This window comes from Babylonia areolata, chromosome 2 (assembly GCF_041734735.1).
Source record: "Babylonia areolata isolate BAREFJ2019XMU chromosome 2, ASM4173473v1, whole genome shotgun sequence".
In the NCBI taxonomy this organism is placed as follows: Eukaryota; Metazoa; Mollusca; class Gastropoda; order Neogastropoda; family Buccinidae; genus Babylonia; species Babylonia areolata.
The window spans coordinates 9,242,302-9,256,211 of record NC_134877.1 but is presented as its reverse complement, the minus strand read 5'-3'; the positions used below and the strand labels follow the sequence as shown (position 1 = coordinate 9,256,211).

Sequence of the window (13,910 nt, the reverse complement as noted above, 5' to 3'; positions counted from 1 at the left end):
TACTATCCGCACCAAAACGTTTGCAAAATAAATAAAACTTCCGTGCTTAGCAAAAGAAATTCCTGTTTGAACAAAAAAAAAGAGATAATAATGACTGCTCTTGTTGTAGTGTCAGAATATCAGATCAAAGTGCCAAGTTTAGAGAATAAAAAACAAACAAACAAACAAAAAAAAAAAACATACAAAAAAAACCCACCAGTAAATGCAGTTTGCATATAATTTGGCTTCTTTTAAAAAAAAAAATTTGTGCCCATCCCAGAGGTGCAATATTGTTTTAAACAAGATGACTGGAAAGAACTGAATTTTTCCTATTTGTATGCCTAATTTGGTGTCAACTGACAAAGTATTTGCAGAGAAAATGTCAATGTTAAAGTTTACCTCGGACACACAGACAACCGAACACCGGGTTAAAACATACTCACTTTGTTTACACAAGTGAGTCAAAAATGTTTTAAATGCCAGTGTTGATCATTACCGGCATTTTGGCGGTAGGTGGCAGTTTGGAAAGAGAGAGAGAAGGGTGGGATAGATGGGTTTGTCAGGAGCAGTGGGTCAGGTCAGCAGATTGACACCTTCTGAACAGGTGTGTCAAAGGTTGGGGCATCGAAAGTCTACTGGGGAGGACGTTCCGGTTACGTACTGTCCGTGGGTAGAAGGCGTTCAGGGGATCCTGTCAAAGGTTTGCGTGTGGGCTCTTCTAGCATGGAGGTGTGGTCACATTTCTTTTGCAAGTCCCTTGCTGATCCTGAAAAGCAGGCCTGCTTCAGCGTTCCAGGGTTTCCCACTGCAGTGCTTGCAGTTGCTCGGCGGCACTGGTCGTCTTCTGATGTTTCTTTTAGTACAAATTGCGTTGCTCTCCGTTGGATTTCTTTCTTTGCCGTGGAGGCCCATGCAGTGCTCGCATGTTTGTGCATAGGGCATATTAGGGACTTGTATGCGATAGTCTTGATTTTAGTTGTAACACTAGAGTGGTTGTCGAGTGTGTCTGGCAGTGGCAGAATAAAGAGAGATCCACTGGAGTTTTAATATGTTTGGCTACGTTTAAGGTGTAAGAGAATAGATATTTGTACGAAATATCAAACAAGCAATCAATTTATCTCAAGTGGCCACTGATGAAGAAGATGAATACTCATGTTATGAAATAAGCTTCTAAATGTTTTATTTGGTCATCAGAAAGCAAAAACAAAAACAAACAAACAAGTCATCAGAAAGCAAAAACAAAAAAACAAACGAAACCCCCCACAAATTTGAGGATTTAAACTGTAAACAAACATAGAGATGAGCTAAGTATGAACTGACACACTAAAATGCATCCACTCATCAATGCACCCTCAATGTTTTTTTCTGTTTTTATTCAGTAGGAAAAAAAAAAGTCTTGAGAAATAAACAACCCCCCCGCCCCAAAAAAAAACAAAAACAAAACAAAACAAACAAAAAAAACACCAACAAAAAAACAAAAAACCAACAACCAAAAAACCAACAACCAAAAAACAAACAAACAAAATAAACAAAACAAAACAAAAACAAAAACAGAAAAAAAACGCCCAAAACAACGAAGCTTTTCTGCTGATTGAAAAAATCATCTGACAACATCCTGACAACCGAATCTGGTCAGAAAGACTGCAAGATGTAAAGCTGAATCTAGAGCAACAGTGATGAAAGTAAAAATGACAGAGACAGTTATCTGACTCATTACGATCATGGAAATACAGTTCCAATGTGAACAATAACAATGTCTATAAAAGGAACACACTGAAAAAAGATGAACTGTTCTCTTTCCATTGTATTTATCTATCATGTTTCATGTGAAATTGTAACTTTACAGCAAATTTGAGGATTTAAACTGTAAACAAACATAGAGATGAGCTAAGTATGAACTGACACACTAAAATGCATTCATTCATCAATGCACCATCAATGGGTTTTTTTTCCTGTTTTTATTCAGTAGGAAGAAAAAAAAGTCTTGAGAAATAACAGTGTCAAATTCATAATGAATAAAATCACAGCCAGTAGTTAATGGCTTTTTGTAATTGTAGTAACATACCGTAACATTGTTCTTGTTCTTGTTACTTTTAGTCCAGCCGACCCACAGGGCCACATCAGGACAGTCAAACCATACAAATGCTGAACCGTGTCAACACAAAATTGTCACATTTACAAAAAAACCCACTAAGACAAACCCACAGAACACAGTTCATGACACAGTATCCCAACCATTTAGCTCCTTATGGCAAATAAGACAAGGCCATGCTGAGGATGCCAGCCATTCCGCTTAATTTATCATCCCTGGGATTACAAAAAATATTAAAAAAGGGAAAAAAACAATACTTCAAAGCCAAAGAATAAAAATATATAAACAAGGCCAGATAGGCAAATAACACTGCAGACTGGGAAGCTACTAACCATCCCAGAGTTTACATCTCACAACACAATCGCCAGAGCAAAACAGCACAGACAGTACATCATAGATTGAGGAAAAGAGAAAAAAGTGTCAAGGCTTGCTTGAAAAAAGAAAGGGAAATAGACTGGGAAGGCACAAAAAAGAGAGAACAGTGAAGAAAGAAAAAAGGCAGAAACAAAGAGAGTAACAGAAAAGGGGAAATTTCTAACACAGAATTTCCAGAGGCCAGGGATGCTTTTTATACTGAAAGACTCCCAGCATCCCCACAGGGGAATACAAGGCCATGAGGTACCTTCTTGACATTTGTTATTTTCTAAGTTACTGCTGACAGTTTCTTAGATGTATCTTCAACTTAGTGAGATTAGGTTTTTCTTTAGAAAGTTAAAAACTTTCAACTGAAAACTATATGCCTCCCCCGTTTTACAAAGAGTTTATATATAAAAAACGTGTGTGTGTGTGTAAGAGAGAGAGAGAGAGACAGAGACAGAGAGAGATGTAAATCTATTTTGTTTCAAGTGTTCATGAGAACATGTCTGTTTCATTGACACATATGTGATGATACATAATTGTCAGTATGTTAAGTTTGATTTGTTTTGCTGCAAATCGTTATCATTGATGTGTGTGCGTGTGCGTGCGTGGGTGTGCATTTTTGTGTATTTCGGAGACATTGCTGGACTGAAGTTGTGATTCAACGAGTATGTATTGTTATTGTATCCTCCACACCCCCAAAGGGGCAAAAGGATTAAATTTCTTTGAATCTTTTGAATTTTCAGCCCTATCAAGTCATGCACTCTCCCTAACTCATCTGTTAAATCTAACTTCAAAGTCCACCTCTTACAACAATGCTATGAGCATTACTTGCAATCTTTTTCTTCAACAATACTGTTTTACACATATTATTTCCAATTTTTCTGTACATGAGGTGCTCTATAAATAACTGTGAAACTACAACTGAGCTAGAGATAAAATGTGACTTTTCAGACAAGTATCATGAAGTACAGGGAAATAATCCTGAACCTGTTTTTTCCCCCTCAAAATTTGTCTTATCATATCCTTTGAAATTTCGAAAGAGGGAGTTCTTATAATTTGTAGATATATGTCTCATGCATTATCTGATCCCTGATAAATATGCTACTCAACACTGGCTAAGGATCAGACATTAAACAGTGATGACAAAGAAAATTATTGTCTGCTGCTGAAAATTCCTATTCCACTCCTCGTGGGAAGCAATTTCAAGCTCAGGTAACATATAAGGCTAGTTGTCACATGCTTGCACAGCTTGTCCAAGAAATGTACCCAACATTTCCCATGCGATTCATGGGTGGAGAATGTGCCAGGCACTTCATTCATTTACTTTTCTAGTCCTGAAGGAACTAGTTGATATAAAACGCAAGGTGAGGGCGGGTGTTGTCCATGAAAATGAAGTCTGGACTAATGGCACCAGCATAGGGTCAGACGATGGGGTGGAGGATATCATTACAGTACCTGGCCGCATTCATGCTACTGTTTTGCTACATATACAGGTTGGTTTTGTCCACATGGAAATTCCACCCCACACCATGACTGAGCTTCCACTGAACGGTGGTGAGCCCTTTGAGTACTACAAAATTGTTCTGTTAGTCATCACCACACCCTCCATTGTCAATCTGCATGTCCAGATAAAACCCGGATTCATCGCTGAACAAATAAGGGTTCCAGTCAGCTGCAGTCCAGGCTTGATGTTCTCTGGCCCATTGCATGCTGACTCGCTTGTGATCTGGGGTCAAAAGAACGCTGATGGCTGAAGCTCTTGAGATAAGACCAGGTTTGTGAAGCCTTCCTCTCACAGTTTAAGTGGAAACTTGATTGTCTGATGCACGCCGGAGGTCATTATGCAGCTCTGCAGCATTCATGAATGGGTGGTTACATGCCTGGACATGGAGAAATCGGTCCTCTCACCATGCTCGTAACCTCAACCAGTACACGCAAGACAAAAGAATTGAATAAACAGAGAGGCCACGTATTGAACATGTTTGGGACGGGCGCAACAGCCGAGTGGTTAAAGTGTTGGACTGTCAATCTGAGGGTCCCAGGTTCGAATCACGGTGACGGCGCCTGGTGGGTAAAGGGTGGAAATTTTTACGATCTCCCAGGTCAACATATGTGCAGACCTGCTAGTGCCTGAACCCCCTTCGTGTGTATATGCAAGCAGAAGATCAAATACGCATGTTAAAGATCCTGTAATCCATGTCAGCGTTCGGAAACAAGAACATACACAGCATGCACACCCCCGAAAACGGAGTATGGCTGCCTACATGGCAGGGTAAAAACGGTTATACATGTAAAAGCCCACTCGTGTGCATACGAGTGAATGCAGAAGAAGAAGAAGAAGTCTGGGACATCACTGAACGAGCCGTGTAAAGATGTGACAAGTATACCTGAGCAAGGGATCACTCTCCATGAGGAGTGGGGCAGGATTCCCAAGGAGCAGGCAAGAAACTTTATTTGTATCATGGGGAGGTACAGCAAGACTGTTATCAAGGCTCACAGGGATCACGCTCACTGCAGACTGTTCATTTCCACTCTAATCCCCATTCGTCAAATGAGATGTTTTCCTCCTATGCACCGTTTATGGTTTTTATGTGTTCCTTGTTAAAATTCCATAAAATTTAACTAATTTTCTTTGTGTTCATTTGTGGACAAAAAACATAATTTGACAATTTTGTATCAAATATTCATGTTTCGACACAATGTGTTCAATGTCTAATCCTTAGTGAGTGTTGAGTGGTTTTGAATGGCAAGAAGATGAAGAAATGAAATCATCAAAAATTCCTTGAGGTTATCATCCCATTTTAGACTCACTTGTGTAAACAAAGTGAGTCTGTTTTAACCCGGTGTTCGGTTGTGTGTGTGTGTGTCCGTGGTAAACTTTAACATTGACATTTTCTCTGCAAATACTTTGTCAGTTGACACCAAATTAGGCATAAAAATAGGAAAAATTCAGTTCTTTCCAGTCATCTTGTTTAAAACAATATTGCACCTCTGGGATGGGCACAAAAAATTAAAAAATGAAGCCTAATTATATGCAAACTGCATTTACTGTTGTATTCATATTTTTTGTATTCTCTAAACTTGGCACTTTGATCTGATATTCTGACCCAACAACAAGAGCAGTCATTATTATCATTTTTTGTTCAAACAGGAACTTCTTTTGCTAAGCATGGAAGTTTTATTTATTTGCAAACGTTTTGGTGCAGATAGTAAAAAAGGGAAATTACTCTAATTAATGCTAGGGGACTTGAATTGCTTTAAACTGATCTTTCTCATCTTAAACATTACATTTTGAAATTATACTCAATACATAAAAAGCTTGGATGTTTTTTAAAAAGTGCATCACAAGTGAGTCTTGAAGGCCTTGCCTCTCTTGTTTCAAAATGAGTCCCCCAGCAGAGTAATTTCCCTTGTTTTACCGTCTGCACCAAAACGTTTGCAATAAACAAAACTTCCATGCTTAGCAAAAGAAGTTCCTGTTTGAACAAAAAATGATAATAATGACAGATCTTTTGTTGGGTCGAATATCAGATCAAAGTGCCAAGTTTAGAGAATATAAAAAATATAAACATAACAGTAAATGCATTATACTCAATACATAAAAAGCTTGGATTTTTTAAAAAAGTGTATCACAAGCGAGTCTTGAAGGCCTTGCCTCTCTTGTTATTTTATTTTTCAGTCTTCCATATTTCCTATATTCTGGTTCAGTGCCTTGCATGATGGTCTCTGCAAGTCCAGTACATCTTCTTGCCATTGACAATGGAGAGGAGGTTGTCTTGTAGTCCAATGGCTGCTCTGACAAAGTTCTGAACTTCATTTGCAATGATGTCTTTGGGATGCTCATGATTTTCCAACAGCATCTCATCTTGAATTCCTCTTAGCAAATTTGCATGTGGGTCAACGACTCCACATGCATAAAGAAGGGAATGCAGCAGCCTTATCTTGTGTATGCTGGTGATGTCCATGTCCTACAATATTTTCTTCAGTGGGTAAGTGTGGTTGTTGCTTGCACTATTTTTGTCAGGATTTCTTTTTTGGATTCTCTGTCTCAAGCTTTTGGTCTTTTACTTGTATTTTCTCTTTTGAAGCCACCTGAATAGTTGGTCATGATTTTGATCTTTTCTGCACTCTGACTTGTCCCCTTAGATTTCCATGGGTTGTTAATGTTCTGTGTGGCTAATCCACAAGGCAGTTAAGTTCTTCCTTGCCTGCCAATCCATTTATATCATCAGTCAAATGCAGGTTTGAGTATATTCTGCCTCCAGTACTAACGGAGTCTGACTGAGCCTTTGTGATCTTCATATGTATCATTCATAATTTTCTCATGGAAGATATTGAATAGGGTAAGAGAAAGTAAGCAACCTGATTCTGACAGTGGTCCTGAATATTCTCCAGAATTGCAAATGTAGAGTACTGTGCAAGTGACTTTCTTGTACTTACTCTTGATGGCATTTATTACATTGGAAATGATGTTATATTTGTACAAGGTGATCCAAAGTGTCTTGTTCCACACCCAGTCGAAAGCCTTCTTGAAATCAATGAAGACATGGGGCGGGTCTTGCTGATGCTACAGGTATTTTTCCATTAGTATCCTCAATTTGAATATTTATTTAGTGGAACTTCTTCCTGATTAGAAGATGGCCTGCTCTTCAGAAATGACCTTTTCCACTTTGGGTTTGATCCTGTTCAAAAGTATTTCAGCATACCTTTGCAGGGGTGGCTGATCATGCTGATAGTGTGGTAATTCTGGCAAATCTGCAGGTTCCCCATTTTTGGTACTGTGATTAACAGTGACCATTGGGCATTTTCCAGTACTCTTCCAGCCTGGACAATACTGGCTGCTGGTATATTTTCCATGCTTACTGACTTTCTTGAGAGATTTCACTGCTGCTTCTACTTCTTCCCAAATGATTGGGAAGTCATCCTGGTTGATCGAGTGAGGGCCAAGTAGCACTATGAGGCGCACCACATGAACATAATAATACAAATAAAAAGAATACTCAGTGCAATGTGTACAATGTGCAATATGAAAGAATACCTCATTCTTCATTGAGACACTTTCCAGACTTGTCTTGAATATTGCTGAATCTTCTTTGCTTGGTAGACGTGAGGCCTTTCACTATCTGGCAAGCCTTTTATTGTGTAATTCTTTTCAAGATTATAATTTAATGTTTTATTTACATTACTCTGCCACTTAACATTATCAATCACCGAGAAAAAGTATGGAGAATGATTTTATCAATGGAAAATGATTTTATCAATGAGAAGAGCAACAATAAAAATGTTTTAGAAGTCATTTTTCAACATTATTTAATAAAATAAATAACTTAATAATTTTTTGTTTGTTTATCCATTAACAAGCAAAGCCTTCAAAACTCATGTGTAATGCACACAGAATCCTGGTAATCATAATAACAAAACAAAACAAAGCTCCAAAGAACACAGCAAAACAGTTCATCTGACAACAGAGACAAACACTGGTGCGACCTTGATCTAAAAATTTACAAAGCATTGATGTTTTGGCAAAAACAAATCACAACATGGTAACTATGTTAAAGAAAATTGGATGAAAACCCCAAGTTTTATCATGCTTTTACATTTTCCCAATATGTCATGTTGTGATCTGGACTTTGCTTCTTTACACAGGTTTTGTTTTCTCCATGACCAATCAATGAACCAAGATTGATGAAGACAAAATAAGAGACCTTTACTCTCTTGCACATAAAAAACTAATCCTATTATTTATTATCATTAGCATTTACACCTAAACTTGAAAATAATCCCTAGGTGTTTACAAATAGAAAAAAACACACGTAAATATCATAAAGGAAAAACTGAACACAAGATACAAAAATATTCCCCCTCCATCCCCCAGAGACACACACTCAAACACACACAAGCCAGCATGCACACACAAATGTCATAGAACACAATCATAAATTTCATGATTGTGTACTATGACGTTTGTGTGTGCTAAAATAGTACACAATCAAAAATACAACATACAAATTCTGAAACTCCTAAACTCACTCAGTCACTGATAGTCATTTTAGTTCATACCGGGAAACGATAAGCTGTTGAGAATTATTCAGGAGGAGAAAAGGTGGGTCTTCAGACTGGATTTGAAAGACTGCAGTGAAGATGAGTGATGGAGAGGAAGTGGATTCCAAAGAATGTGTTGGCCATATGCTTTGGTTCGAATAAAGGGGTTCGAATAGAGAGGCAGGTGTCAGAAGAAGAGTGGAGTTGGCATGAGGGTGTGTAAGGATCAATGAGATTGGAAAGAGACTGTGGACCAGAAGCCTCAATGGACTTGAAACAAAGAGAGATGACTTTGTAAATAATTCTTTCTTGTACTGGAGTCAGTGTAAAGCATGAAGGAGAGGAGAGACATAATCAATTTAAGAGGAATGAAAGACAAGACAAGCAGCATGGTTCTGGACTTTCTGAAGCCAAACAATGAGGCAGCTGGATGATCGGACAAGCATGGAATTACAATAATCCAGGTGGGACAGCACAAAGACACTGAGGAGAGTTTTGGTTGCATCTTCAGTTGAGAGATCAATGGATGCAATTCTGTGAATTTCAAAGTAATAAAGTTTGCTGCTGACAGGAACAGGAAAATGACTGGTCAAGTATGAAACCAAGATAATGGACAGAAGAGAAAAGAGGAATGTAGGTGCCACTGAGGAAGACTGAGGAATGAAGAGAGACAGTGGCAAAGTCCTATCAATATCATATGCCAAGTTGTAACTTTGAACTTTGACCTCTGATTTTGCATTTCTTTAGGGATCATGCTGTACCCATAACTAGTCAAAACACCAAGTCTTCTTAAAACTGGATGTAAGATATAGTCTCTATCAAGTTTTTTCTATTTTGCCAAATAATGTCCCTGACCTTTGACATCTCATCCTCCTTACCTCATCATCATTAAGGGGTTGATTTCAAAGGTCTACTATCCTGCCAAGTTGGTTCTAATGCCACTTGCCACAATGAAGTGTGATCTTTCTGTCTGTGGAAACAGTGATTCTTGTCATCCATAATGTCTTTTTTTGTGCAACTGACAGTGAATGTTAAAAACTGAATGGTCTTCGCTGTCAATTCATCTGTCAACCAAAAAATATATAATTAATTTTAGAATTAGATCTAACACTTGGGGAAACAATCTGAACCAGAGTCCAGACTAAAACAGAAAACTGTTGATAAATATGTCATCAAATTGTGCCTGTAGAATGAATACATTTTTAAATGTGTTTCATCCTCATCTTTCCAGTAACTCTGATAACTGTCATCTATTTTGCCATCTCCATTCTAGTCAAGTAAAAGAATTGTGAACATCCATCTTCTGAAAAAGTAAGTAAAGTTTCCTGACAACTAAATGCATGAAAAGAAAATGAAACTGATCTCCTTCAGGGACTTTTCCAGATATGTTCACCAGTTCTCTTTTCCAGATATGTTCACCAGCTCTCAACTTCCATTTTAACCAAGAAGTGAAAGAGAAAAGATTATATGAAATGAAATGGCTTGATTTGGAACAGCCTGATTTGGAACAGCCTCTGTTGAAGATTAACGTTAACAGTAATTTCCATGAATGCTTTTGTCACATATAAAAATCATCTAACATCAACACTGATCAAAATGAGAGACAAGTTCATTAAAATAAATGAACACATACCCAAACACAATGCAAAACATGTCTTTCCCCCCCTTTTGTTTCATTAATCTTTTTAGCCCAGCACAATCATCACAAACAATGAAGGTATTCTAGGCTGTGAAGTGCACAGAAACAATTTTCTTTCAGCTGCCTCATAAATGTCCATCAGTTCATGCAGATCAGCTGCCAGGGTGAAGTGTTTAGCAGTGCACACTGACAACATGGGTTTTTCTGTTTCTGTGTTCCTGGACTGCAACTGGAATGCTCAATCATATCAAGAAGCGGTCTTTCATGTCTGACTGCCATGTAGGCAGCAATATTCCATTTTCAGGGGTGGGCATGCTGGGTTATATGCTGACAGTCACCAAATGATGGCAAGGAATCAAGGATCTTTTAAGTTTGATCTTCAGCACTGTGCATACACAAGAGAAATCTCAGGTTGAAAGTCCAATGCTTTCTTTATTTGGTTGACTTGCCTTGCCTGTCTGAAGCAGGTTTAAATCCCACAGATGGCCTGTGGCTGGCTGTCATGAGAGTGTGCAATGGGTGCATCTGTGGCAGTGTTGCCAACATTTCTGACTGTCTGTATCTCTCAGGCCTTGCTGACACCAGGATATATTATAAAAAGAAGTACAGGTCCTAAACCTAAATGAACCTCCATAGCAGTAGCATCAGAATCCTCATTGATCATCAAATATAGAAATTCTGTACCAAATTCTGTGGCAATTTATAGTGACCTTAATTTCACTTTCTCTTCCACTTCTGTGTCTGTGGTGAGTTCCAGTAAAAGTGCTCGCAGATTCCTGGGGAACTGTGACTGGAAGGGAGAAGGGGTAGGTTGGAAGCATGTGGGAGAGGAGCAGTGTTCACTCACTCCTGTTCCACAACTAAGCAGTTATTGTCAGTATAGCAGCTGCCTATTCCAAACTGACCTCATCAGCCACCTGTGAGCCTGTAGCATACACTGACAATACCCTTCCAAAATCTTTGTTTGCAAAGCCAAGCTATAGACATGGGGCTTAGTAAGTTGTGTCCTGAATATTGTCCTGAATATTATGTTGAATCAGGCAGAAATGACCACCACCAAAGTGACTCACAGTGGTGCAGGGTCTTCTGTGGTGTGTGGCCCTATGGCAACCAAACATTGCCAGCTCTCTATGGACTCCAGGCACTGAAACAGTGGCAGATGAACCTAAGTGTGGGTGTGTAGGGTGTGATTCAAGATGAGCAGCATGAGAGTATGGCCACTGAAACAGCACAATGGGGCAGCCCCCCTGCTCACCCCCCTCAAAAAAAAAAAAAAAAAAATCTTCTGACACAGCAGAACATTTCTAAATATGTATGACAATCCAAGTTTGACAAAAAGATGAGCAACTTTATTGCCTTTTAAAGGTCATACTGTTTTGGAGTTTTGATTTTGCGAGTTCTGGTGGACGTTGGTGTGGGAAGTACAGGCTTGGAACTGGCAGTGTATGACACAGCATTCACTGATTTGTGACCGCCACGACCTGCTCCAGTGCCAACTGACAAAGAGGCTGCTGTTGCTGTCGTTGTCAGCGATGGTGGAGTGACAGCACTGGAGCTGCCAACACTCACAGGGCAGGCAGATGTCTGGCTCGGTATTGGTGTTCCATGCCTAGACACCTTTAGTGCACTGATCACATCCGATTTCATTATCACGCCTGTTTTGCTCAATACACCTGATTTACTGAGGGAAACAGGAACAGTGACAAGAGATGAGCCAGCTGTAGAGGACTGTGTTGTCTGCTGTCCTTTGCCAGCTGTCTCCAATACAGAGGACACTTTGCCCAGCACTTCCATTGCTGGTTTGTAGGTGGTGCTCAAGGCACCAGAACCAGAGCTGCTTTTGCTAAGCAGTATGGCTGTTGGGGCAGATGATAAAGACTTGGCTATAGCTGGAGAAATCAGGACAGCACTTCTTCCTCCTAAGATAGAAGTAGTAGCTGTGGGAGCTCCTGCCTGCCCTGACTGTGTGACACTACCAGCCACACGCAAAACAGAATGTGTAGTGACTGCTGCTGTGTTGATCAGGCTTTTAGTAACAGCTAGCTGCACAAAACCAGATTTCACAATGGGACTTACTTGGGCAGAAGTAGTGTTTTCTGACTTGCTTAGAATCATATCTGTGGCTGGACTGTTCAAGGATGGTGAAGTTGTTAGAGATGTGTTATGAGACAAAGAAGGAAGAGCCTTTCCTATTGTGGCTTTGCTGACAGAGCTCTGCTGGCCTGGTATGGCTGGGTTTGTCAGACAGTTCTGCTTTGCTGCAGAAAGCTGTCCAGTTGGGGAAGATGACACTGTGGCTGCCATAGTCAAATTTGCCTGACTGGACTGCATGACATGAGTCACAGCTTGGGATGTCTCACTCACAGCTGCCTGACTTTTCTGTGAGATGTGGGCAATCACTGCACATGTGTTTGTCACACAAGTTGTCTGGGGTAAATCACTATCCTCACTGCTCTGCCTGTTCAGTACCACACTGTCCTGTCCAGCTTCCTTCAAGCTTGTCTCACAAATATCTTTTTCTCTTGGAACATGTTCTGAAGTCTCAGCTTTTTCTGGTACAGCTCTTTCTCTGATAACCCCTTGAGAGGTGACTGATGCAGCAGGCAGGGAAGATGGTGCTGTAGTGTTGATCAGCAGTGCTGCCTGGGGCTGCAAGGGAGCACTGGGAGAAGAACTGCAGGCAATTGAAGTCAGTAACTGGTGAATCTGTGAAGAACCTGAGGATGCTGTACCTGTAATATGAACCAGGGGAGAGGATCCTCCTGCCATCAGACGCTGCGCCATTGAGATAGGGATAGCCAGAGGAGACCCAGTGGACCCCCCTGTCTTCACCAAAAACTGCTGCTGTTGTGCTTTATCTTTATCAGAGGTGTCTCCACTTCGAATGGCAGATGCTAGGAGAGTAGCAGGTGCTGAAAGAGTGCCACTGTTTCCAGCATCCCCTCCTTCCACCAATTTACTGAAGGTCAGCACTTTGGTAAGAGGGAAGGACGTCCCCACCAGAGATCTAGTCCCTCCCACCACCACTGAGTCCCCTTCACTGGGCCGACTAATGCGAATACCTTGCAGCAGTCCTGACAGTTCTGGGGCATTTGAGATAGCAGATACTGTTGCTGTGCTGGATGACGGCAGGCTGGTAGATGATCTGGTTGTATGCATCCCAAGATGACTTAGTCCCAAAGCAATCCGTTTTCTGGGGCCTGCTCCCATCCCACCACGTGCTTGACGCTTTCTTGTTGTTGTTCTAGTTCCCTCTGTAACACAATAACCTATCTGTTATCATTCACTGCCTTGTTTTTCACTTGTGAAGAAATGTACAATTTATCTAAATGACCTACAATGGGAAATCTAAGGATGATTTTTCAGAACAGCAATGAAACAAAAAGTCATGGCACTTTACTTCTCACCTTTACAAACACACACATATACAGTAGTAAAAATGAGCCCCCCCCAAAAAAAAACACAACAAAAAACAAACCCCAAACAAACAAAAAACAAAAAAAACAACAAAAAACAACAACAAAAAAACAAACAAAACCCCCCCCCCACAAAAACCACCAAAACCCCCCACAAAAAACAACAAAAACCACAACCCCCCCCCCCCCCCCCCCAAAAAAAAACAACAACCAACAAACCACTATCCATGTCACAGATTAAATTTGTGATATCTGTAACTTTTGGCAAAGATAAGTGCTGCTTGCATGATGTGGAATTAAAACTGAAGGCAACTGCAAGAGTGACAAAAAGCAAGCAATATAAATGCTGCTTGTCTTTTGAGCAACAGGAACAGATTGTTTT

At 40.0% G+C, this 13,910-nt stretch overlaps 1 protein-coding gene across 1 annotated transcript in view; it reads right to left on the bottom strand.

Annotated features, from left to right (window-relative positions):
• Positions 1-1,920: 1,920 nt before the first annotated feature.
• LOC143296109 (uncharacterized) overlaps positions 1,921-13,910 on the bottom strand; it is a 111,665-nt gene continuing 99,675 nt past the window's right edge. The window contains exon 8 of the mRNA XM_076607892.1: positions 1,921-13,366. Within this exon, the coding sequence (XP_076464007.1) occupies positions 11,472-13,366 (1,895 nt within the window). The 3' untranslated portion in view covers positions 1,921-11,471. The remainder of the gene's footprint in view (positions 13,367-13,910) is intronic.